The 27,274-nt window shown below is 40.8% G+C and overlaps 1 protein-coding gene across 1 annotated transcript in view; it reads right to left on the minus strand.

Moving 5' to 3' along the window:
- The window catches only part of KIAA1217 (KIAA1217 ortholog), a 504,546-nt gene that overhangs the window by 232,164 nt on the left and 245,108 nt on the right, over positions 1 to 27,274 (minus strand). The window contains 1 exon segment of the mRNA XM_042471784.1: positions 19,333 to 19,616. Coding sequence (XP_042327718.1) covers positions 19,333 to 19,616 — 284 coding nt within the window.

Below are 27,274 nucleotides of genomic sequence, written 5' to 3' on the forward strand. Positions count from 1 at the left end.
TTATGGCTCTTTGTGTCTAAAATGGAGCAGGTAGCCCTTCAAACAGAGGACTGCCCTCTGTAATTCATGACATGCCACCAGGACAAAAAGCCTGGATCTGTAGAGAAGGGGTAGTGCAGGATCCATAGTGGTAGATTTTCAGCCTTAGGACTGGAGGAATCAAGAATAAAATGGGGTTTTACAAATTGCTGTGAAATTGGATTGTAAATGAAAAGGGCTGAACCAAAGAAAGACCACACACAAATTGCAAACAGGACCTCTCCTGGGGTGCAAATAAACACAGCTAGTCCTACCCCTCAGCCACATCAAAGCATATAACTCCTTTTTGTTTAGTGTATCAAGACGCAAAAACTCCCAGTCACATTTTTTTTTTACTAAATTGGTGCAATTCAATGAGGAAGTGCAGACTGAGTTAGGAGTCAGGAGGATGTATATTACAAAACACTGGCAGCAGTCACAGGCAATGACCCTCCCGCTGCCACCGCCAAATCTGTTGTGCTATTTCAGCAAGTGTATTCACCAAAAAAAAAGGAAACAGAAAATGCTTTTAACAAGAGATTTGCCTCGACTGTTTACTTTTGCTCTCCTAAACAGATCTCTGAATAGAAGGTTTAAAACTTGAGGATTAAAATGAGATGGAACTAACTGACCAGGTGCAACTCTGCCAGCTTTTGTCCAGTAAGACCTATGAATAAAAAAATGCTTTAACACACTTCTGATCAGACAATTACATGCAACACTGTTTACACTGCTAATAGCCAAAGCAAACGTGCCGTCCATTACTAAAATTCTCCACTCTAAGCCCAGTGGAATTCCTCATTGCACCAATACAACAAAACAAATGTAATGGCTGTGAAGTTGAAGAAGTGCAAAGAGGGTTCTCTTCTGCTGTAGTATCTTGCAGGTGCAGACGTGATTATTTTAGGAGGAGTTGTCTGTTTTAAAGAACATCTTATTTATGGGCTTCTCTCTTCAAACATTCCTATTAACAAAGATTACAGTCCAGTGCACAATGTATGTGAGATCAAAGCCAGTTTACATCTTTGTTACTTTTCAGATGAAGGCTGCTTTCTGCTGGATTTACCCAGATAATTTTGTAAGGCAGTATTTGTCAGTTTTCCTGATTACCACCCCCCTCCCCAGGAACCTTGTTCAGACTGGTTTGTCTTCAAAGGAGTCAGTTCTTCCATTCCTCTATCTGGGGAACATTTTCAGTTTTTACAGACCAGTGAAGTCTAGAATAGTGTCTTACCATTGGCCATGCTGGGTAGGACTCCTAGGAGTTGCAGTCCAGATTATCTGTAAGGCCAAAGGTTCCCCACCCCAGCCTAATACATGCTCTCAAACATGCTCCTGTTGCCAGAAGAGATTGTAATCATGGTCAAACCATCTCACTGAACATCTCCAGTACATCTGAGGAGCTGAAGGAAAGCCAGGATGCTACTAAATAAATACCCATTCATTTATTCCATTTTTAAAAGGTGAAACTACTTGTTTTTTGATTGAAGGTCTAACATTTTAAATTGATAATATCCTCCAAATGCTGCCAACCCATATTATAGACAGGCCCAGGAGAGTCTTAGTCGAGTATTTAGAAGAAGATTGGTGGTGTTATCTGGAACTCTTTCACATCTTTATCAATTGACACTAATGAGAGGGAGCTAATGTACAATACAAACTTATCAGCAGGTACTATGTTACATTCACAAAGCTTCACCTAATACATCTAAACCATTATTTCTTGGAAGGGGGATAATGTTGGCTCACACTTTCATCTTTGGGAATATTCAGCAATTATGGGGTTTCAGGTATGATTGCCTGGATTTTCTCCACATCACACAGAGCATTGATTTAAGAACATAAGACAAGCCCTGCTGGAGCAGACCAAGAGTTTATCTAGTTCAACTTTCTGTCCCTACAGTGGTTAATCAGATAATCACGAGAAGCCCAAAAGCAAGATAAAAGTGTGGTTTTCAGTTTAATGACCCTGTATTCCTTTATAAAGATCCCCTTAAACAATGCCATGTATCCCATATAATTGGAAGTCTTCAAAGGATCTGTCTACAGAGCAACAGACTGATAAAAAAAGAAAAACCTGGAAAAATAGGAATAAGGACAGCCAGCATATGATGTAGTGGTTTGAATGCTGGACTAGGAATCAAAGAAACTAGGGTTGAAATCCTTGCTCATCCATGGAAACTGACTGTGACCATGAACAAGTTACATTCTCAGTCACAGAGAATGGCAATGCCAATGGAGGAAAACTCTGTGATAGGATCACTTTAGAGTCACTGTTGGGAGTTACCTGAAGGCATACAACAACAAAAGAATATGGACAAACTCAGTAAGTGAAGCATGAAAGAAGTTCTAATTATCATTAGGTATTATTAGACCATAGTTTATGCTTAATGCCAGTATCAAGAACAGAAACCATTTTTTTCTGACTAAACTCCCTTTCTCAACTGTCCCTCCGACACATACATACATACACACAAACACACACACACACACACACACACATCTCTATCTCTTGTACAAGCACCTATCTCTCATACAAGCAATGGAACATATATCCCATTTTCCATAACACAGTAATCCTCTTCTTAGCCCTCCTGTCCTAGGTGATCTTAGGCTCATTATCTCTGATATACTGAGGCCCAGCTAAAAATCATAGGGCACTTCAGAAGTTGTGGGACTGCAACTTTTGTGGGATTGCAGTTCTTAGCATTCCTCTCCACTGGCCATATTAACTAGGGCTCTTGGGACTTGTAGTCCAATATCATTTGGGCAGCTGCATGATTTCTACCCCATTTTCAAGGAATATAATCAAACAATTCCTTTATTTCTTTATTAATCTTGTTGTATTATATGTGTTCTTTATATTTTTAAATTTATTTCAAAATAAAACAAAATTTTAGAAGCAAATTGCTTAAAATTATTGGTTCATGTGGCCCTGCATTGACCCACCAGAGTCCCCAGTGAAGATCTTGAACATTACCTATTGCCTGGAAAATGCCAATAGTTGCATGTGGTCCGTTTAGCAAAGAATAAACTGTGCCTGCTGCAGAGCTGTGGTCCCTCCTCAGAGCTATAAACAACTGAGCCTGGGGTCTACTACATGGATTGCATAAACTGAATTATGGTTCCTTCACCAAACCATAGTCATAGGCATTAAAGAATAAAACTCACAGTAATAGTGATATGATTCAGAAGTGTGGGTCTCTAAAAATGATCCAGAGCCAGTGTCAGCTTGGCCATGACATTCCCAAGTAAGTTGATCAGTATGAGTCATACAAAAAGTAGAATTCTGTACTGGTGGAATATCACAGAGAATTTGAAAATGAAGTCAGTATCAGAATTGATAGGACCAGCAACCAGATCTCTCTCTCTCTCTCTCTCTCTCTCTGTGTGTGTGTGTGTGTGAGAGAGAGAGAGAGAGAGAGAGAGAGAGAGAGAGAGAGAATAGTATTTCTTGATAACAATGGTGTATTTAAAGCATCATGGTTTCCCTTCCTCCCCGTGAGAACTCACCCAACATGTTGAAGACTGGCCAGCTGGCTCACAAGCAGACCAAATTAGCTACATCCATTCTCCTTGTCTCTTCTCTTGCACCTGAATCCCCTTTTCCCTTCAGTGAACATGCCCAGATTAGCTCTTGGCAGTAATTCTACATTTTCTTATCCCAAGCCTGCTAAAGAACATGCCTTAGCCAACAGTTCAAGAAAACCAATCCACAAGAGTAGCTGTTGACATGGGAAGCAACAAGAACATAGCTCAGCCATTCAGCCCAGTTATAAAGTAAAAGATGGAAACATGACTGGGGCATACCCTCTGCAGAAATAAGAGAATGATTGCATAATATTTTTAAACAATCTAATATCTGTCTTCAGAAAGCAATTTCCATCTAGAAGCAATCAACAATGTGCTTTCGGGCATACTAGAGGAAAGTTTGGAAACAGCTTCTTATTCAGAATAAGACTGTAATGCAAGATTTGGGGAATAGGATGTCTCTGTCAATAAAGATCCCATGAATGCAAGCTGTACCTGAAATGGTAGGAGACCAGGCACTAAGAACTCTGGGAAATGTTTCTGAGGTGTACATATGGACATTAGTCACCTTGGGTACCTGGATCTTTACAAGGGTTCTTCTGAGACTTCAGCAATGTTCTAGGCGCAAATGAGTCCTGGAACATGTAGTATCTAGGTGCTGTGCAGAAACTACACTTCCCTGGGGTCATGGCATCAGAATTATTCACTATGGACTTAGGCGGGTTACAGACGGGCAAAAAGGGGTGTGTTCATGACGTCATGAAGGTAGAGCCTTCAGCCGGCCCTTACCAGAATGCCGCCATGAACACGCCGCCCGCACGCCCCAAGCAGGAAGAAGCGGCATTAAAAAGGTGCTGCTTTTCCCCGCTTCTTTTCTGTAAGCTGCTGCACCGGTACGCCAGAATTGCTACGCCGCTAATTTAAGTTGCCCATTTAAAAGCTCCGTGTCTGCTGCGTCGCATAATGAGTCGGGGTCCTGGATCATGCGCAGTTTGCAGTCAGGCTTTAATTGCAGCGTCAGCTGCCATGCAGGTGTGGAAGCTGCAGCACAGCTGCAGCGCATTTTAAGACTCGTAACCCTAATCCTAACCCTAACCCTAGAGTTGCATGTACTTTAAATATTTACATATGTACAAGGGAGGTGATGGGGGATGGCAGGGGGACAGTGGTGGCAGCGGTGACAGCTGTGGCTGTGCATTGCAGATTCAGCAAGAGCACGGGGACCAAAGGAGAGGAGGCATCCATGATGCTGGTGACATTGGCAACGTGCAAGCGGACAAAGATGCCAACACCAGCTGATCACCAGCTGGCAGGAGACCACCTTTGTTCTTGGCCAGGGCGGGGGAAAAAGTTTAAAGGGGCTTGGGTACTTTAAATGTGCACATATGCTTTCTGTCGCCGGTGCTGAGCGCCGCAGCTGCGCAGCCGGCAAAAGAAAAAAAAAAGCCCCGTTTTTGGCCGCCCGTGCAGAAGCTGCCTCTCTCTTTGCGGCGTCCTCCGAGGCGGCGGTATGGAAACTGCGGGTCAGAAACGGCCCCAGGTGAGGCGTCTTCATTGCCCCCCATGTGGAAGCCCCATACACCTGAGCCACACCCCCGGGGCGGGCGGTCTGGAGGCTCCGTATTCAGCAGAATACACCTCCAAGACGTCTTCCCCTGCCCGTCTGTATCCCGCCCTAAAGATGTAAGGGAGAGAAGAACCACTTTTATTTTAATTTTGAGCTGGGGAAGAACTTTTCACCATGCAGACAACCCAGATTGTATTCTGTAGTGCAGCTGGAGAAGATTTACTCTAAACCAGATTAACTACAAATGGCATCATCAGCATCCACTGGCATCATGTGTGTGTGGGGGGGTACGGCCTGCACTGGGTGACACCCCAAAAGAGGGGTGACACCCAGCATCAGGCACTCCTCCCACTGTGCCCCTCCTTGCTTAGCTGTGCCATGGTGAAGGAGAGGGCTTCGTGCACCTCTCCCAATTTTCCCACGATGGTAGAAGCCTCAAGGAGGCCTCCACCACCATGGTGAAGTAGAGAGCGAAGCATAACCTTTTGCAGCTGCCACCCACCCTCCAGCAGCTCCCCTGCAGCAGGTGACACCAGACATGAAGATGCCACTGTCAACATCAGCATATCTTCTGGGCTGCACCCCTTTTCCAAACTTTAGCTTGAACAAGACATGGAATCCACAGCAGGCTACGTAGATAGCAGAAGGCTCATTTCTCAGTTCTGTCCACTTGAGTTTAAAGAGAAGAAAATTAAATTAGCTTCAGTCCACAAGATTGCTAAGAAAGCAAAATAGGACCCTGCCTTTGATCCTGCTGGGGTGATACCACACCCCAAATTGTCCATGATTGATCTGCTTTAGGGTTGCCCATGTCACTATTCATTCTTGATGGGACAGTAGAATTTCATTTGCAACATCCTTGGTCTGGTGATAAAATACACCACTGGTTATCCTTGGTGGCACAGCCAAGATTCTACAATGTCCTTCAGTGTGTTTCTGGGCATGTATTTTTGGCTCCAGTAACAACACTTTTCCACCACACCTCCCATCCAGTAGTTAAAAGATTAATTGATTCAGAACACCAAAGATTTATTCTTGTTGCAATCAAATGCCATTTTCTACATATGGTTACCAGCTATAAATTTATTCACACAATATTAACACTCACTCACTCTTTTCTCCATATCCCCTCCACTCTTCCACTTCATCAAGCATAATCAGCATAATTAATGCAAATCTGCTAGTTTATTTGACACATTGTTCAATGTGACATATTTTAATATTAAACACAGAAGGCATGCATCCTTTCTCTAACTGAGAACAACAACAAAAATCCAGGCTTAGAATTAAGTCTATAAATTCCCATTAGCAATAAATACTAGCAGTTTGTACTGTAATGCAGAGTAAAATAGATTTTCAATGCAGTAAGCAAACAATAATAATAATACATCTTTCCATTTGTTTCTATTTATTTTGTTAGCATTTTATACCACTCTGTTTGTGTCCACCTATATTATAAAGAAAGTGATAAAAATTCTTTAATCCTTACAAGTTTCTTGTTTTGTTTATTTTTCCTGGAAATAAACAAGGTGTTTCAAATATTCTCGTGGTGCTCTCCCCTGCATTTATTTCACAGGTCTCTTTCAATTGACTCAGTGACCTTTCATGCTTTGAATAACTATATCACGACACTGATTCAAACCTCACCTCTGACTCTCTAAACAACCTCCTCTTTGGATTGTAAGAGCTAGTGCAGACTTTGTTCACAGTATCACAGTTGCCAAAATTAGAGATCCTTCTTTTGCCTATAAAAGGAACTTGTTGATGTATGGGAAACACTTACTGCTATTCTTCCCCTCCTAAACTTTTCCATCTTTGTACTGGAACTGAAGTCCGAGCAGGGCATATACAATGCAAACTTGTGATTCACAAAATTCTTTGATATTATTTTTTATCAGAATAGCAACTTTGTTATAAAAACCACTGATACTTGCACATATCTTTTAAAAAATAATACACTTGTGATTCTGACTGTGAAAGAAAATACTCCGAACAAGAGAAGTTCTCTTAGTAAAAATACTAATATCTTTTTTAATCTCTCCTCCAACGCTACGCTCGAACAAAGCATGAGTCAGATAATAAGCCTTCCTCCCCATTAATGTTATCATTCAAAATTTGCTGATCATTCAAATTAGGAGCTAGGGTGGGGAAGCAGGGGAGGAGAAAGAGGAGGAAAAAAACAAGCAAGAAAAGAATGTACGCATGCCATTTCAAAGAGCCCAGATCACTGATTCACTTCTTACTCTCAAGAAAACAATGCAATGTAAATTTCAACACCTCCCCCCAATTACAGTACAGACAAGGCAAGGTGAAAAAGAAACTTCTGTTTACCTAATTGCAGGATACCAGAGGTAAGTCAGGAGGCAAGCTTAAAGAATGTTCCACCAAAGTCTTTAGTGTAAAACAAAATTGTTTTACAATCCAGGCAGGTAAAACTCTTTCCATGCCTCTACTGCACCTTCTGAAGCCCACTTTTCAAAGGACGCATCCCCACTTGCATAAAAGCCACGTCTAGCTTATGGAACTTTGAACGGCTAGAAGTTACATTCACTGTCTGAACATGCTTCCCTGAGCATGACATCATCCATCTCCATAGCTACTTTAACCCCACCTGCCGACACCAGTGGGGTAACCTGTCAGCTTCAGACAACACCATACATTTTAAGCATTTGTTCTGAGTAAATGTTTAACACTCCTGTTTCTAGGCATGCCGACCTCCCTCAAGTTAAACTCACCATTAAAAACAGAATGCACATTTATTTGCTTTGGAAGACAAGCCAGCTCAGGAACTGTATATGGTCATTTCCTTTAAACATTCTGCTAAGGAACATATTGTAACTACCTTTTCTCTGCTCTACAGTGGAAAACGAATAAGTTACATGGAGTTTGCAAACACACCCACACATACACCAAAAAAAAAAAGCCTAGTGATTAGGAAGTTTTAATATTTCAGCTTCAGCCAGTTCATTGTTTTCCTGTGCAAGGATTTTTTATCTCTCTTTTTTAAAGCAAACCCATAATCCCCTTTGGGTAGCACAACCTGTAAAACTGGTTTCTCCTTGAAGCTTTCTCCCCATTTTAGTTGGAAGGAATTCAGCTCTTTTTAACAGCTTTTCACTGCAAGCATTATTTCCATTTTGCAGAGCCTTTTCTTTGCCTTGAATATTTTTCCTTCTGTACTTCTTCTCCTGCTAACTGCCGTTGGTGCCAAAAAAAAAAAAAAAAAAAAAAGACAGCAAAGTAATAGATCCATAACCTGGAGAAGTTACCTTTATAAAGTAATTAATTAGCATTACATGGAGGACAGGGAGTCTTGAAATGTCTCATCCATGGCATACTCATGAGTCAGGATCGACCTGAAGGTGGTTAACAACAAGAAGCCAAAGCAAAAATAGTGAGTTGCCATTGCAGTCCCACTTTTTAAAAGTAACTGTTTCCTTGACATCCAAAAATATCAAAAAGAGTTATTTTTAGTTAGTGTTACACAATGGCCAGTGTAACAATACACACACCAATAGTCACAGCAAACACACACCTGTAATTATAAAAGTACAAACACACTTATACCAGTAAAGTCAAGGTACTGACACAATCAAAATATAACTTTTCACACACACAAAGCTCTAGTTTTTCATACACACACAAAAAAGAAGAACCTATTAACAGTAACTCATTATCTGTCCTTATTTCAAAAGTCTGGGCAGAACAGTATAATGCTGTGGACCTACCTCAAGCCAGAGAACTTGGCAACTCCCTGCAAAGCTTCAGGGACTTTCTTCGGGAATTCCAACCTCTCTTTTTTTATGCGTCCCTTCCAGTAAACAGTGGTTCTCATTTGTGCTTCAGTATTATAAACGTTCAAAGTTTCCAAGCATGCTGAAAGTTAAGGTTTCCCCTCTTCCAAGGGAAGGGAGAAAAACAGCCAAAAAATCACCTTGTGATATTCCACTCAAGCAACACAACTTCTGGAGTTGTGATAGTTTTCCTGTTATCCCTTTTAGAAAGATCTGACAGATCCTTCCCCAGGTTTGTGGAGGATAGTTTTGCAATAAGAGCCACACCTGCCCAGCCTATTGTTTGTATCATAATAGTGCCTAGAGGCTGATGTTTAGATAAGGGTTCCTCTACCGGATACTGACTATAAATGCCTATTAGAAATGCTTTTTCTTCCTTAGTGAGTTAAAGCCTTACATGTAAAGGTCAATACAGATTTTCATTATCACCCAAGTGCTGTAGTGAAACCAGCCCAACACAGTGTTGAAAACACTGGGAATTTTCAAGTAGGGATGACCTCCCCCTCCAGACTTCAGTACTTCAGACTACAGTACAGCAAGTCATCCATATCCATGGATTCAAGCATCCACGGCTTTAAAATATTTTTTAAAATATATAAATTCCAAAAAGCAAATCTTGATTTTGCCATTTTATATAAGGAGCACCATGTTACTATGCCACTGTATTTAATCAGACTTGAGCATCTATGGATTTTTGTATCGATGGTAGGTCATAGAACCAAACCCCAATGGATACTAAGGGCCACCATACTTTATTTCAAGTTCTTCCAGTTGTCAGACAAACTATTTTGGAGTGGTGTTGTCTTGAAAGTGCAATTAAGAACCGTTACATTTACAAAAGAACTGTTCCTGGTGGAGACAAAAATTGTTAGAACTGATTTGCTAACTTTTGAACTCTCCTCGGAGGTATGGCTATGTGTACTATCACAATAAGCAGCAGCATTTATCCAAAAGCCACTATACCACTGTGAGCGTTGCACAGGTTCTGTGGATTCCTTTCTAAAAGCACCTCACTCAAATAAAGTCCACATGACTGCTTATAAAAATTGAAGAAACTTCAGGAGTAGCCTGTCGGTGTATTTTCAGTTTCTCAGGATCATGGCCAAAACTCTTTAATAGGCTACAGGTGTAAAGAAAGATGAAAAATATGGGAAGATCTAGCTGTAATTCCTTCAGGCAGCTTCCCAGAGGGATCACAATAGATATGATTATATCCCAATACAGCATTCAGAAGAAAAAAAGGGCGAGGTCCTGGACAAGTTTCTTAAGGACAACCCACACACAAAGGCTACAAAGATACAAGACACATCAGAATGAGTCACTGGGAATCTTACGATCATAAAGCTGATCTTCAGCAGTGATTCCAAACAAAAAATCTAGTGTTTTCTAGAATCTGCTTGCAAATATCCAAACCCATCCTTTCCTCCTTTTCATTACTTCATAAGATTTAGTATTTTGAGATGCTGTTTTCAGGACTGAGATACTTATTGCACAAGGCCATAAAGCACAATAGCACTGGGATAATTTCACTTGGCATCTCTCACATGACACCTCAGCTCTTCCAAGGTTGCAGTATGAGAGATCATTTGAAAAGCATTTTTTTAAAAACAAAAAAAAAAAATCTATTAATGACCACCTTTCTCACTTTTGTTGTGTTATATGAAGTGTTGTGCAAAAGTCTAACTGTGCTTTTATGCTGAGTTTGGGGACGGTCTAATGGACATGCTTTGGGTTGGGGAAACATAACAATAAAGCCAAAGATGAGTGGCTTTCAGCCCTCCAACACAGTTCTCATCTTTTGTGTATATGTTTTTGCGTGTTCACATATGTGCCATGTCTTTGTCTGCAACAGACAGTTCTCTCTGCTCCCACCTAAAAGGAGACACTAGTCCTTTGCAAGCTTCCTCAGTCAACATGCATGCAAATGTCCCCACCACCACCGCCACATTCACTGCTTTGGGGAAGCTCTGGTGACTAGGTTGTGGGGTGAACAATACTGTAACTACATGGTGTCTTATATGTGTGTGTGTGTGTGGGGGAGAATCTGTGTATATGTGTGTGCCTAACAATGAAACAGGGTGGGCAGGTGTGTGCAGTGATGCTTTAGTGCAAACAGCCACTTTCATCATGAAATGGTTCTCAGGATGTGCAACAACAGAGTTTCACTGAAAAACACAATAATACAAGGAGAAAACCTTTTGTTATAAGGCCCTGAATCACCACAGCAGATTTTTAAAAACACTACCTATTTTGTTCCAATCTTATGACAAAACTAAACATTGTGAGACAACTGTCCATGTGTCTGCCTCCCTCCATCAGGCAGTGGGCAAGGTTTCATTTTATGTACAGAATCTGTTTTATGTGCAAAATCCAACTGGACTGGCTGCTAAAACTTATTTTAATACTGGAAGTAGTTTGGGGGCTGTTTCAAAATAGGTTGTGTGGAATCAACAGTTTTCTCCTTCAGTGGAGGGGAATAATTACAGGGGCTCACAAAGAACTTCTAGGGGCAGGTTCCCCACAGCATCTCTCAATCTGGAGAGGAATTACTTATTATATATACTCATGGAACCATCTTCTAATGAAAGGCAAGAGTGTAATCTCTCCTGGAAGCACTGCCCCCCCCCCCCCCCCCCCCCCCGATCCATCCAGCCTTTAGGGTGAGCACAGACAGTTATGTCTGCTGGAATTTTTTAAGTTGTTTGGCATTGCTCTCCTTACTTCATCCTTTAGATCCTTTGTTACATGCCCCTATGTTTTACCCCTGACTTATCCATGAGTCATATCAAAATTCATAATTTTGGTCCCCAAACCTACCCTCAATTTATATATGAGGTTTACTTATAGTTGAGTAAATGCAGTATGTGAAAATCAACTTCTTGGGGAGGTGAAGAAAACCCAACCCATAATTCTTCAGAATTTAAGCTGTTTCCCACCCAAATCAACTGTTCTGGATAACCAGAAATGGGCTAGGAGTATGGGAAAGGAGGGTTCAGTATGGCTCCCACTACGTACAGGACAGACTGTAGGCATATTTCTTGAAGTGTGGAAAATATTATTGTTGCTTATAATGCTGTACAGTCAATCTCTCTCTCTCACACACACATATAGCAAGTAAGTGTGGTGTAGTGGTTTGGGTGTTGGATTACAATTTTGGAGACCAGGGTTCGATTCTCAGCTTGGCCATGAAACTCACTGGGAGACCTTGGGTAGGTCACACTCTCTCAGCCTCAGGGGAAGGCAATGGCAAACCTCCTCTGAAATAATCTTGTCAAGCAATCCCCATGATAGGTTTGTCTGAGGGTTTTCAGAAGTCAGAATCAACTTGTATAAGTAAGAGCCCTGGTGGTGCAGTCATTCACTCATAAACCACAAGGTTGTGAGTTCAATAACATCAGGAGCTCAGGGTTGACTCAGACTGGCATCCTTCCATAGGTTGCTAAAATGAGTACCCAGCTTGTTGGGGGCAATAAAATTGCACATTGTAAACCACTTATGGAGTGCTTAAGTGCACTGATAAACGGTATAGAAATCTACTTGCTATTGCTTACTGTTGAACAACAACAAACCTGCAATGTTATGACAGATGAAAAATCAAACGTGACTAATTATATGAGAGCTTGTCATGAAAAAAAAAATCTCACACAGAACAATTGTTTTTTAAACTGTCTTTAAATACATCTCTACTTATGGGGAGAAATGGTACAAAACAAACATGCCATGAACACAGCCCCAGAACCTTTGAGGAATTGCATTGCTCTGATGTTTACATGCTCATTATACACAGAGTTTAGGCCTGATTATGAACAAAACATACAAACAGGAGGTTTACTTTTGACGCCATGCATGCATGTTTACACAGAAGTAAGCCTCACTGAAAACCAGTAGGACTGACTCCCAAGAAAGCAAGCTTGTGACTGTGATCTTAATAAATTAGCAAGTGTGACACATTTTAAAACAAACAGCAAACACAGTTACTGCATTCTTTCTGTAGTTTATTGGCTCCAGAAAGATCAAATTGCCAAATGTATAGAGTGTCCCTGCAGTAGTCTGTTCAAACTTGGCTTGCAAATATCTTCACCATTGGAACCAAATATTTACATGACTCAGGAAAGATCTAATCTCAAAAGAGTCTCTTTTAAAGAAAAGCAATTTGTGCATTATCTTCACCTTGCACCCTGCATTCTCCACACAGAAACTAATGTTCATTGTAAAGATAACAAGCACAATCAATAAAGCACCAAGGGAAGCATCTAGAGATCTTGATGTTTAAGAGGAAAGAGAGCCATTAGCAGAGATTCAAAAACTTACTGCTTTGGATTAGTGGCCTTGCTGCCAGGGGGAATTCTGAGACTTACAGTCCAAAAAGTAACTTTCCTTGTTTAAAGTCATTAGTAGTAGGTAGAAATTTGCAATAGCAGGTATGAAACAAGAATTTTGAGTTCAGTGTAACTACTTTGGGACACCCAAGTGTGACACATGTATTTCCTGCAGCATATGTAATACCTCTCAACATTGCATCTGAGGAAGTAGGTAAGTTTAAATAGGATAACATGTCTGGGAAACCTTGTTTTTAATTTTCAAATCTCCATTTTCTCAGATATGTGTGTGTACTAGTTTTTTTTCTTATGTTACATAGGATATCATCATCATCATCACAAAATGCTTGCTGAAATAAATGTTAGCATAATGCCAGTGTTTTCCACAAGAATTATAAAATGAGGCGCTGTTCTCAAGAAAGCCTTTCTTCCATGTAAAATATAATCTCTTTCACAATATCACTTTTACAGAACTCTGGCACCGCACTAATAAGGCAATGTGCATCCTCTGGAATCTTGGGATTTGTAGTTTGGTGAGGCACTAGAGCACTCTTGCTGAGATTTCTGACTACCTCACTACATTCTAAAAAATGGAGTCCTGACAGATGAAATAGTATCAAATGGTTAAAATGATGTAGTGTTCAAATTACCTAATGTCTCAACACTTGAACTGTACTCATGTGCTTCTCTCAAAGGTCAACCTCATTTGGATGTCAGAGTCATAGAGCTAGAAGGGGCCTCATAGGCTATCCAACCCCCTGCTCAATGCAGGATCTCCAGCTAAAGCATCCCCAGCAGGCAGCTGCCCAGCTATCTGTTGTAGACATCCAGAGGAGGAGACCCTACCACCTCTCTAGTTTACTGGTTCCATTGCCAAACTACTTACTATAAAGAAGTTCCTTCTAATTTTCAATAAAATCTACTCTCTTGTAATTTAAAACCAGTAGTCCTACCCTCTGGGACAGCAAACAACAAGCCTGCCCCTTCCTTTCTGTGACAACCCCTCAGGTATTTCAAGGGTGAAATCATGTCTCCTCTCTTCCCTTCACCAAGATGAACACACCCAGATCCATCAACCTTTCCTCATATGTTTTGTTCTTCACATCTCTTATCATCCTTGTTGCCCTTCTCTGAAGCTGCTTCAACCTGTCTATATTGTTCTTAAAATGAGACACTTGGAATGGAATGCAATACTCCAGATGAGGCCTGACCAGCGCACAATATAATGGTACTATTACTTCCCTCGACTTGGAAACAATACTTTTATGCAGGCAAGAATAGTATTTGCCTTCCTTGCTGCAGCATCACAATCCTGGTTCATGTTCAGTATGATCAACAATAATCCCATGGTCAGCTGAGATCAGACTGTCCTGCAAGAAGATAAAGCCTTTTCTGTGACTGGCCTGAAGTTATGTAATACCTCAGGAGCCATATTTTTTCTTTTTTTATCATCCATCATGGGTGTTTAACTGGGTTCAGTTTCTCAGGTTGACCCTTCCCCAAATGATCGCTGACATGGTTTGGCTGGAAGGAGAGCAGACTGACAATTCTCAGGTGTGTGCATGAGGAACGTTTTCTTACTCTCCACCCCACGTTTTCTTCTTTTCATTAAAAAGAAATGCATTTTTTGTTATAAAAGCTACTGTCTTTATTAAAAAAGAAACAAGATATTGGTGGGGGGGGGGGAGAAAAAATGGTCCAAAATAATGTTAGAAGCCTCCCCTGACTCTGAGTGAACATGGGGAATCCTTCCCTTCCCTTTCAATCACTTCAGCCCCCATTCCAAATCAATGGCTCCTTTGATTTTGTTTCTCTTTCAGGTGTCAGCTAAAATACCTTCTCAAATTTGGCCCCAATTCAAAATTAAAATGCAATCAGCTCAGACTTAAGGCTCCTTTGAGAGAGAGGCTATGTGTCACTATACTGGACCACACAGTTGGCAGGGAATAAAACACGGGGCCTTTCACACTACACAGTTACAAAGCTATCATTCCACTTCAATTGCCATGACAACATCCAGTAGAATCTTGGTATTTGCAGATTAAAAGAGGAGTATTTAGAATTCTTAGCCAAATTGCTCTAGTGCCTCACCAGCTACAAACCCCGGATTCCACAGGATAGGACCATGGCAGTTATAATGGAATCACAGTGCTATAGTTGTGTAGTGTGAAATGGCCCAAATGTCACAACTTGTTCAATGTACATGCCTTACATGTCCAATGGTCATAGATTCCTTAAGAGCTGTAGCTTTTAAATAAGGAATGCATATATAAAATCTGATATGCCTACTCCCAGACACTTGCATTTTATCTGGACTTAACTTTACATGTATTGGTGAGGCTGGCATGCCAAGTGGGATATGACATGATGTATATGCTTGCTCCCTGCTTAGGGTTGCCATAACTCAGGACCTCCAAACCGGGAAAAGTGTAGGACAAAATTATGAAATGTAGGACACTTTTTTTTTTAATGGAGCCTCCATTTAAAAAAAAACGTGTCCTACATTTCATAATGCAATTGCTGGTGGCCCCACACGCTCCTTCCCGGCCTCTGCGGAGGCCTCGGTCTCCACGGAGACCAGGAAACAGGGCGCGGGGCCTCCGGCGATCACCAGGGCCTGCCCTCCTTCTCGGCCTCCGAGGAGGCCGGGAAAGAGGGCGCGGGGCCGCAGGGAGGCGGGGAGGGTGGTGCAGCCACGTGCAGGAGGCGCCGCCTCCCCGTTCACCTCCTCCGCCCAATTTCCTTCTCATTATGCCTTCGGTTTGCTCTTATTTTAATCCTGAATGCTGTCACAAGCCCAGTGGACAGAAGGCTCAAAATATATCAAATAATTAACTGAATAAATAGTTGTAAAAATAGGTTTTAAAATAAAACATATAGACAGAATCATCTCCATTGTGACCATTTTCATCAGCATCAGTGCACCTGTGTTTGCATTTTCTGTGTCTATAATTTAAATTGCATTAACTAGAAAATGTTTTTCCGGTTAAACAAAAGCCTATATTTGTCTTCCACTTTTTCATCCCTCTATTCATAATGATATATTCCATACTCAAGTGCCAAAACACACTGCAGAAATAATTCAATTTGGCACTGCTTTAATGGCCATGGCTAAAATGCTAGGGAATTCTGAGCACTATAGTTTTGTGAAATATTTAGCCTTCTCTGTCAGAGCCCTGTGCCACAAGAAACTATAGTTCACAGGATTCTTTAGCACTGAACCAGGACAGATAAAATGGTCTCAAAATGAATTATTTCTGCAGTGTGTTTTAGACCCCAAAACATTGGTAGAGTCAACTATGCAGATTTTCTTTGACTGCATTTTTCTAAATGCAGAGGAAAAGAAAAAACAGATCTCACCCTGAAATCTTTTGAAGATATTTGCAATAACAGACTCTTTGAAATCTGGGCTGGTCAAGAATCTCTGTTTTACATTAAAACATAATCACACTTTGACACCTGCTAAGCCCTCACCAGTAAGACAGCTCATATAAACAGCTGGGTGTTAAAATAGATACATTAAACAAGTAAAGCTAAATCAAATTATTGGAAGGGAATTTGAACCATCAGGGAATATTTTAATTGTTCTAAGATCAAATGGCACATTTGTGTGCTTTATTTGAATTATACCTGGAATTCAACAGAAAAGCAATGCAGCTCTTGAAACAACTGTGTATGTTTGGCTTTTATTATCAAGTGCCATACTGGTTCCTGACCACCATCAAAGGAAGTGCTATCTAAAATGCATGACTGTGGGTTAGCCTAGAGATAGGTTCATCATTTGGCAACCCATAATTAACAGCAAATATTTCCCTGTTACTTATGGGTTGCCAACTAATGAATGTACAAGAAAATATTTCAGTAAAAGAATTTCAGGAGCTACTAGGGCTAGAACTGTGAACCATAACAAGTAAACCATAGCTCTGAACTACAGGGGGTCCTCCACATTTGTTGGGATTAGGGGTGTGGGGCATAAAAAACCCACAAAAAATCTTCTTTTTAACCTGAGGAAACACCTCTCTAGGAATCTCTTGGTCCTCTAGGTCAACATCAGGCAGAAATTGACCACAGAATTGCACTAGAGGACCTACAAATTCCTAGAAAAGTGTTTTCTCTAAGAATCTCTAGGTCTTCCAGTGTGGTCTCTATGGAGAACTTCATGATGGAGAACCTAGAAATTCCTGGAGATAACATATTAATCAAATCCACAAAAGTCAAAGCTGCAAATGTGGAGAGCCAACTGTATTTGTTTGTGTTTGTTTGCTCTAGTTTTTGTCTTATTCCTGGTTGTAGTTGCCTCTGGAAATGCAGCAACTATCATAGTATGATATAATTCAGATATTACACCACAACACAGTTTTGAAAATTCACTTCAAAGCATGCTCATTCTGGTTTTCCAGGAACTCAACAGAGCTTGGAGCATTATTTTTGTTATGTCAGTTACTAATATATTAATTAATTAGTCAGTAATTAATGTCCTCCTTCTGAGCAACGGTCAACTAGTACTACTATTAATTGTTGTTGTTAACTCCCCTGAAGTCGATCCTCATTCATGTAATGCTACTTCAAACATTGAAAAATGGTCCTATTTGTCCCCAATGAACATCAAATCCCAGTATTTTAGAATTATAGAGTAGATTTTGCCCAACGTATTTTTTAAAAATGGAATGTGATTACCAGTTGTATTACTTTGTAAAACAAAAAGGGAGGCTTGCCGGTGCCTTCCCCCCCCCCCCCCCCGAGGGAAGTTGCAGCCACCAAACCGTTTGGCTTCCCTGCGGAGAAAAATGAACCCATGAAAAGTGGATTCTTTTTGTGCCATGTTTGTGATGCCCGAGTGTGCCAATGGCGCACTCAGGACGTCACAATGGCGGCGCGACATGTGGATGCTATGCGTCCATCACGTCACATTGTGACGCCGCTGCACCGTATGAGGGTTAAGGACCGTGCAGTTGCTGCACAGTCCCTTAACCCTAGTATGCCGCCAGCACGGCGCATTTGGCCTGTCTGGACCGAGCCAATATAATTATGTCCTTGTTACTCGTAAAAAGTAACATCACATGCAACATTATTACTTGTAATGTTTTGCTTTCAAGCTTTGGCACCCACAAGCCCCTATTTATCACTGCAGACATTTGGCCAAAGCATCATTAAATTTCAAAAACCATACATGTAATAAACTAAGAAGAGATCCATGTCAACTGCATGCTCTGAAAGGAACCTAGACACGATGGATCCAACAAAAGAGTCTTGTTGCTACTTCCATATATATATATATATATATATATATATATATATATATAATTGCTTAGTTCACTTCCCCCATTGCCTTTAATTATCCATGGCAAATAGCCAAAGACCCTGAGACTCTTACAGTTGGTAATTCTTCATAGGCTGGATACATTCAGGCAGTAATAAATGTTTCATCTTCACAACACACATCAGGTTAAGAATTGGATCGCATCTTTGAATGTTCATCTATTTATTTTTAAGCCTTCCAAATAATTTTTTTAAAATCAGTAGCATTAATGTGAGGGAGGAAACTAGGCTAAAATACTTCTCTCTAATATGTTGATTTTGTAAATCTGTTTTCATAAACATACTCACTGCAAACCGCCTCTTTCTTGCCCGCAATTAGAAATGGCACACGTCAACCAAAGATGCAGCACGTGATTCTGCTGTTTATTTTCCCAGCACTGAAATGGCAAGGTTTATTTTATCCACCTGTTCCAGGGATATCTTATAAGCCCTTGGAGCAGGTAGATAAAATCCAAGTTCTATTTAGAATTTCTGAAAGTATATTGGTTTCGATATCACCACCATCAGTGTCCACTGAGCATAAAGATCTTCATTTAATAATAGCAATAATAGTAAAATATCAGTTCATGATAATGTTGTCACATAATCTAGACGGTAGGTGGCACTGGATTTAGTTGTATCTGAGTGGAATCAGAAGTTCTAGCTTCCTGATTACTGGATTCTCTATGCCTTCAATGACAGATATGCGCATGGACTTTCAGCACAAGAACCATGTTAACAATGTCAATACATGTCTGCTTCTCAAATCCAACAAATCCTTAACAATCCTGTTTCTTTTTCTTACCTGATCTCTTAGTCTTTCCTGGTGGCCCATTATGGCAGTGGCATGATGGGGATATTTCTGTTTTAGATGTTCCAGGAACGCCTCTCTCTTTTTGTCCATATCTGATGTTTGCATTCCCAAAATTTCTTTGGAACTCCGAGGGCCTCCTACAGTGTGTCTCCGAGGAATGTTGCGACCTCCCTTTGAACTGGATGTCTGGCTGTTTCCAGAAGCAATGAGTTCCTTAGGCCATAGACAATCGGCATCGTCTAATGAAGCTCCACGCAAATTGCTTTTCCCCTGGTCTGCCAATAAATAATGCAAAGTATTATTATTATTTTTAAAAAGCAAGGTTTTTTTTTAAGTCTCTAAATGGCTGGGCCTATGAGGGAACAAAATTGTACTGTTCGGTCTCTTTTTGAGAAAACCATACAAGGTTGCAGTTTATTCTGTTTAAAGAGAAATATATAGTATTGATTTTAAATGAAATAGCTACTAAAAGTGTAATTTGCATACACTGTATAAAAATAATATGTATTGCTGCATAGAAAATGGACAATTAAGGAAACTTGTCTTTGCTATGCTGTCCTCTATTCTCAAGCAGCAATGGGGAAAGAAGTGGCAGACTTTCTTCTTCTTTAAGGTTGAAAATCTACAGGACATTTTTTAAAAAAAATGTTTTTCATCATAACACTCCAATACTTTTTAATGGGACTGTAATGAGTTTTCCTTCAAGATCCAGATGATAAAATTCTTTTCATAAAGTGGAGCTGAAATCCTTAATCTTTTTTTCAGTGTGTTTTCAACGTGTTCTGAAACTTCTGTAAAATAACAAGAAAAGCACTTCTCTATTCTCCCTATCCTTCTATTCCAACCCCCCCCCCCCACACACACACACATTTTTAGACTATAGCCTTGGTTTTAAATTTCATGGATCTCGCTTGGATTTTATGCCTCTCCAAGACAGAAGACTGGAAAATATAGTGTCACTTTTTCAATAAACCATTCTTTTGAGAAATGAAATAAAAGCAAGCCTATGCAATGGGGGAGGGGGGAGATAACATGAAGAAAAGTCAGATAACTCTTACAACTTTAAAAATTCTGCTTTGAGGCTTGCCTATTATGGATCTTTGTGGAATGAATAAAAGCATTGCATGGATGCTGGAGGTAACTTATCTGCAGGTAACTGAGTAACACAAATCCCTCAGGGCCCCAAATAGAAAAATGCATGTTGAAGATATGTTATCCAATACATATGGGAAAAATTGGTCAGTGGACAGCAAAAGGAGAAATGTAAACACTAAAAATGTTTCTCAAGTTTATTCATAACATGATCTGCTATTGATGCACATCTTCAGATCTTCTTAAAATTAATTATTTGTGCAGCCCAATCTTCTGCATAATTATCTTCAGAGCAAGAAGTTGAATTCACTTGGGTTTACTTCTGGAAAAATGTGCACATGATTAGAAATACAGGTTGAGTATCCCTTATCTGAAATGCATGGGAACAGAATCGTTTCAGATTTTAGATTTTAGAATATTTTGCATATGCATAATGAGACATCTTAGAAATGGGAGCCAAGTCTATGTCATTTATGTTTCATATACATCTTATACACATAGCCTAAAGTTAATTTTGCACATGAATTTGGGGTATAATAAACCATCAGAAAAACAAAGGTGTCATTATCTCAGCCATCTACGATAAAAGTTTTGGATTTTTGAACATTTTGGATTTGGGGATAAGGGATACTTAAACTGTACTGGTTATTCAATGCTTAAATCCAATTGAGCTCTATGGGATTTAAGCCAACTAACTAGGCACCCCACAGTTGATTTATTGTATAATGGTAGCCATGTTTTACCATGTGCGCTTTTTTTAGATGTTAATTTCAGTGAGAATTTCTTCCATATACTGTACAAAAGCTTAGGACTGAAACCATGCAATTTACCTTCTATACAATTATTTGAAAATGGGTTCTGTTTCCATCTAAATGTGCATGGCATTGTAGTCACTGGCAAGAACCCTCTTGATGACAGACGTTTGTATAACCAGCATAAGTACTTTTTTGGACATGGTGCAAGGAGATATGCAGGCTGGGTGGTGTCTAGTGAAGCTCTGTCTCCTGACCCAAATGGCCAGATTGCATTCAGGCACATAAATACATTGGCACAGCTTTATTATTTGAAGATGAGATCAAATAGCATTGCATCTAATGCTGTCGAACGGAGTCATTAAAAGTTTATGCTAGAATAACTAGTTAATCTTAGAGATGTTATCAGATTTCTTTATGCCTTTTTATACTACACAATTATAGCAATTTGATAGCATTTTGACTGCCATGGTTCCAGCCTATGGTGTCTTGGAATTTTTAGTTTGGTGAGATACTTAGACTTCTCTGCTGGAGAGCTCTAGTACAGGTTAAGTCTCCCTTATCCAGAATTCCAAAATCTAAAATATTCCAAACATTTCCACATGAGTGGCTAAGATAGTGACATTTTTGTTTTCTGATCGTCCAGTGTACACACATTTTGTTTCATGCACAAAATTACTGAAAATATTGTTTATAAAATATTGTGTATACTGTGCATACAATTACATTCATACTATGTGGATAAGATATACATGAAGCATAAATGAATTTCATGTTTGAACTTGCGTTCCATTTCCAAGATATCTAATTATGGCCCAAGACAGATGGTTGGGAAGGGGCATGTCCACGGTGATTCTAGGGTTCAGGAGCACGCAGCAACCACACGCTGCTGAACCCTAGTCCGTACGGACACCACCATCATGGCAGCCTCCCGTCCATATGGGGGCCGCCATGATGACGCAAGAGCAGCATCGCGTCCACATTTGAGGTACTGCGCTTGCGTCATTGACGTGACACAGTGCACTGCAGCACTTACATGTGCCAAAAAGAACCCACTTTTAGAGGATTCTTTTTGGCGCTGAGGGAGCCTGCACAATTTGGTTGCTCTGGGCTCCCTCTGGAGGGAAAACGGGCAGCTCCAGGCCGCCCCTCAGAAATCCAAAACATTTCTCATCAACAGTGTTTTAGAACAATGTTAACTCAAAATGGTGGTTCTTAGACTGATGCTAGTCCCTGAGCCACTACCTGCTGGTCCCTGGCAGATTTCCCAGAAAGAAAGAAACAATTATAGTCTACGGACATAAATATGATGCTGGTCATTGGCACAATAGAAAAAAAATAATTGCCAATTCGTCACATCAGATAGTCTGAAAAGTACCATTCCAGAGGATCTCCAAGGCCCATTAGGGCAGATTTTTGAAACTCTGCTTTAGACTGACAGTGGGGGTCCATCTAGCATAATATTTGACTATTTAGTACAGTGCTTCTCAACCGTTGGCCCTCCAGATGTTTTGGGCTTTAGTTCCCATAATTCCTGACTATTGACCAAGTTGACTGAGGCTTCTGGGATCTGAAGTTCAAAAAATAAATAAAAATGGAGGAACAAAGGTTGAGAACCACTGATCGAGCACAATATTGCTATTATTTGTTTCATCTGGTCCAGCTAGCATAATATTGGCGCATTATAAACGGGCCTTTAATACGCCCCCATCCCGTGCTAGGGGTTGGCTGAGGGCCTATACACACGGGCACCGCCATCTTTACGTGCTGGACACGTTGCGTCCGCATGTGTCGCCCCGGAAATGATGCCACAAATGCGCCCCTTGCGCTTTGCGGCACCTCTTCTGGGGCCTCATAAGGAGCGTGATTTCCACACTTCTTCTCAGCAGCGTCCGGGAGCCACGCCGTTTAAAGGCTGCGGCTCCCGGATGGTTCAAGTGGCGGCGGCAGCAGACCGCTGCAATCCGGCGGTCTGTAACGCACCATTGACACTACTCAAGCTCTCAGAACTTCACGGGATGCTCTTGTCTCAGTCCCACCACCTTCTCATGCTCACTTGGAGGAAAGATGGAACAGGGCCTTCTTGGTGGCTGCTCACAGGCATTGAGATTCCCTTCCACTAGAAAGGCTAGGATGGTTCTCTCCTTGCTGTCATTTTGTCAGCAACTGAAAACTACTGTAAGGGATTTTACTGATATGGAGTTTATGATTTGCTCTGCTTCCCCTCCCTTTCTCTCTCTTGTCTTTTAATGCCTCTGCTTTAAAGGGTTTTAATTCTAGGTACAGCTTATTTAAATCCTAACTTTTTATATGTTTTGCTTCCTCTTTTGTTTTTAATTTCACTTGTTTTAATTTTTGTAAGCTGCCTTGGATCCCAATGCTGGGGGAAAGGGGTAACATAAATGAACAATAACAACATCAGCAGCAACGAAAGTAGCTCTGCAGGTGGTGTTTTGAGGAAGTCTCTGTGGTTTGGGGCAGGTGTCTTTCCTAGCCCTACTGGAGATGCCACAGATTGAATGCCTGAAAGGTATGTAATCTACCTTTAAGCCATGGGCTCTTGTCAATGCAACACCCAGAACACCCTAGTGGTTTGCCCTCCAAATGAGAGCTCGAGTAGTGGCTTGAATGTTGGACTAGAACACTGAGAGTCCAGGTTTTGAAATTCCACTCAGCCATGGAAACCCACTGGGTGACCTTGGGCAAGGCATACTCTCTCATCTTCAGAGGAAGGCAACGACAACTGTACTCTGAACAAACCTTGCCAAGAAACCCCTGTGATATTAGATTTTGGTTGTCAAAAGTCAGAAATGTCCTGAAGACACACAATAACAGCAGCTCTCCAAGTACTAACCAGGCTCAACGCTCCTTAGCTTCTAAAATCAGACAAGATGGGGCATATGTTTAGCGTGGGAAAGAAAAAGGTAAAGACTGCCTTCTTATATAGGTATCCCTGGATCAAAAGCCTTTTAAGAAAGAAAATGTTCCTTTAGATTCAGGTATGCTATTTTTCAATGGGCTCAAAGTAAAGACTGAAAGGATAATTTGCATCTGCTAAAAACTTTTAAAAGCTAGTCAGCATTCCAGACCACTTTATATGAAATTGTTATATGGTTAAGAGATTAGAATATATATGCTGCCACACATTCTGAGGGCCATTGGAGAAAGAAATATTTTCCATGTGAAACATAATTACAAAAACATCCAATCTCTATAATTTTTGAATAACCCTGTCTGAAAACACAAGGAGGGAAACCTACCACAGATAAAGTACATATGCAATTATGTCACCCTGCAATATTCAGAGGTAGCCAAGCTTCACACTGAGAGAACAGGATCTGTAAATCATCAAAGAAAAGGCTTACCCTTGGTGTGGAGCATCCTAAATGCAGGGCATTTCCCCCCTCTTTGTTTGCTAAGCTTAGGGTGACAATTGAAACGGCCTATTGGGTAGCCAACAGTGCAGTCATTAAAGTATTAGGTTATATTCACATCTCTTCATTTAAGAACCACAAAGCAAACAGTGCATTATATCAACAAAACCACTGTGAGCACTTCCTTGAGGTCCCCGGTTATCTGTGTCACAAAAACACAATTGAATGTCCATGTTAACAGCTAGTTTTACTCAGTTGTCTGCAGAGCAACTCAGAAACACTTAATCAAATTGTATGAAAGATTGCTTCAGTTATGGCCTTTTTTCTAAAAAAGGGATGGATCTGTAGAAAGTTTGGACTTTTAACTTCCACAATCACTTTCCATTGGCTGTGGCCTCTGGAAATTGAAGTCCATACATCTAACTACATAGATCATGAAAGGATATGGAATGCCCTTAAAGACATGGGAGTGCCAACACATCTGATAGTCCTGATGAGAAATCTGTACTCAGGACAAGAGGGTAGAATCATAGAATAATAGAGTTGGAAGAGACCACAAGGGCCATCCAGTCCAACCCCCTACCATGCAGGAAATCCCAATCAAAGCATCCCCTACAGATGGCCATTCAGCCTCTGTTTAAAGACCTCTAAGGAAGGAGACTCCACTACACTCTGAGAGAGTTTGTTCCACTGTCAAACAGTCCTTACTGTCAGAAAGTTCCTCCTAATGTTGAGGTGGAATCTCTTTTCCTGGAGCTTCCATCCATTCTTCCGGGTCCTAGTCTCTGGAGCAGCAGAAAACAATCTAGCACCCTCCTCAATATGACATCCCTTCAAGTGTGCACAAACAGTGGTCTTGTTTAGATTTTGGTTTCATCAATAGGATCAACTAAATGTGCTTTAACAGTACACCACCTCTGCCCACATCTCCTATATTTACTCATACCAATATGTCAAAAGCATCTCAAAACTGAATAAATGAAAATGCTGCCTTGCAAGTCCCTTGCCAAAACTTTACTATACCCCACACCCAAGACTAGAGCCATTGTTGATGTTGTTTGCCTTCATAAATTTTCTAAGGTGATGAATCTGACATGAGGTCCTCTTGACAAGTTTCTTCAGAGTGGGTTTGCCATTGCCATCATCTGAGGCTGAGAGAGTGTGATATGCCCAAGATCACCCAGTGGGTTTCCGTGGCCAAGCCAGGATTCGAAGCATGCTCTCCAGAGTCTTAATGCAACACTCAGACCACTTCACCACAAGGTTGGGGGCTAGCATTTGTAAATCCAGAACTCATGATACATTGAGCTTTAACTGAACTCTCATCCAGTTTATAAAAACTTCCTTTTCCTTGTTGCTGGGGAGGATTCTTAACTCACCACAGATGAACAGTTGCTTTCAAAACTATTTACAAACAGCAATTTCAGATAGAGTTTTCACAACTGGAAATGCCGCTCAGCATTATACCCCAGCCTATTTGACATTCCACTACACAAAGTTTAGCTTTTTTCCAGGCTCAGGGATGTTTGCATTTAAGTATATGTTTGTTTATGATACATCCATGGAATGGAATAGATATTGTGAAACCATTTTAGAACATTAGTGTATTATTTTAGTATTTTAGTATATGATAATGTTGTATTTTATCAGGGTTTTGTTTTGTTTTGTTTTGGTCTTTGGGGGGATTGGGGGGTATCTTTGAGAGTCAGAAAACTAGTGGAAGAAAAACTACTGCATTATGTGACAGTTCTGAGCAGTTTGGGTGTAAAAAAATTCACCCAGAAAAAATAATTGGGGGAGAGGAGGATGTGAAAGCTTGAAAAATGTCTTGGAGGAATCTAGGCATTTGAGACCACATGTCACACATGAGTGTCAGTTTCCCCACCCCAATGCCATGGGCTCAATACATTGTCTCTGAGGGCTCCATGGGGAAGCAGATACCTACAGGCCTCAAACTGATTTTGTGCATCCCTCAAAAATGCTCTGGTAGTGATCAGTTTTGACATCTGATTTGTTTCTCCTGGGTATGTATGATAGGTGGGGTGGGATATAAGGCAGAGAAAGAGAGAGAGGAGGTGTCAGAAGAAGGGAAAAGCCGAAATCTCCCCCTCATCCTGCTTCTGACACAAGCCACTACTGGCACACAGTCCCTGACAGATTAGCTCTCAACAGAACTAAACTTTCTCATCCCTGGAACAGAGCAAATAATTCCAAACCAAATGTGTTACAATGACTTGAGGCATTAAAAAGATCCATCTCAATTGTCTCTCCTATAAATACAGAGCTGGGATAGGTAGAAGAGTGATGTAATTCAGGCCCACAGTGAAACTCTAAAGAATACCAGGTGAGATTCCATCCCCTTGTCACTAAAGCCCAATGTTTCCAAAGCAGGAAAAGCCTCATGACTGGAAGCATACCACCCACACCAGTAAAGAAGCTTATTTAAACTGGTGGCTGCAACAAGCCAGGTGGTAGACTATGGGGCTCTATACAGACTTGGCATTAGCTTTCATGCCAGCTTTTGCTCTGTTGTTTGCCTTCAAGTTCTTTCTGACTTATGGCGACCCTAAGGTGACCCCCTATGATAGGGTTTTCTTGGAAGGTTTTCTTCAAAGAGGGTTTGCCATTGCCATCCTCTGAAGCTGAAAGAGTGTGACTTGCCCAGGGTCACTCGCTGGGTCTACATGGCTGAACTCGGATTCAAACTCTGGCTCC

The sequence above is a fragment of the Sceloporus undulatus genome, chromosome 6 (genome assembly GCF_019175285.1).
Source record: "Sceloporus undulatus isolate JIND9_A2432 ecotype Alabama chromosome 6, SceUnd_v1.1, whole genome shotgun sequence".
Lineage (NCBI taxonomy): Eukaryota > Metazoa > Chordata > Lepidosauria > Squamata > Phrynosomatidae > Sceloporus > Sceloporus undulatus.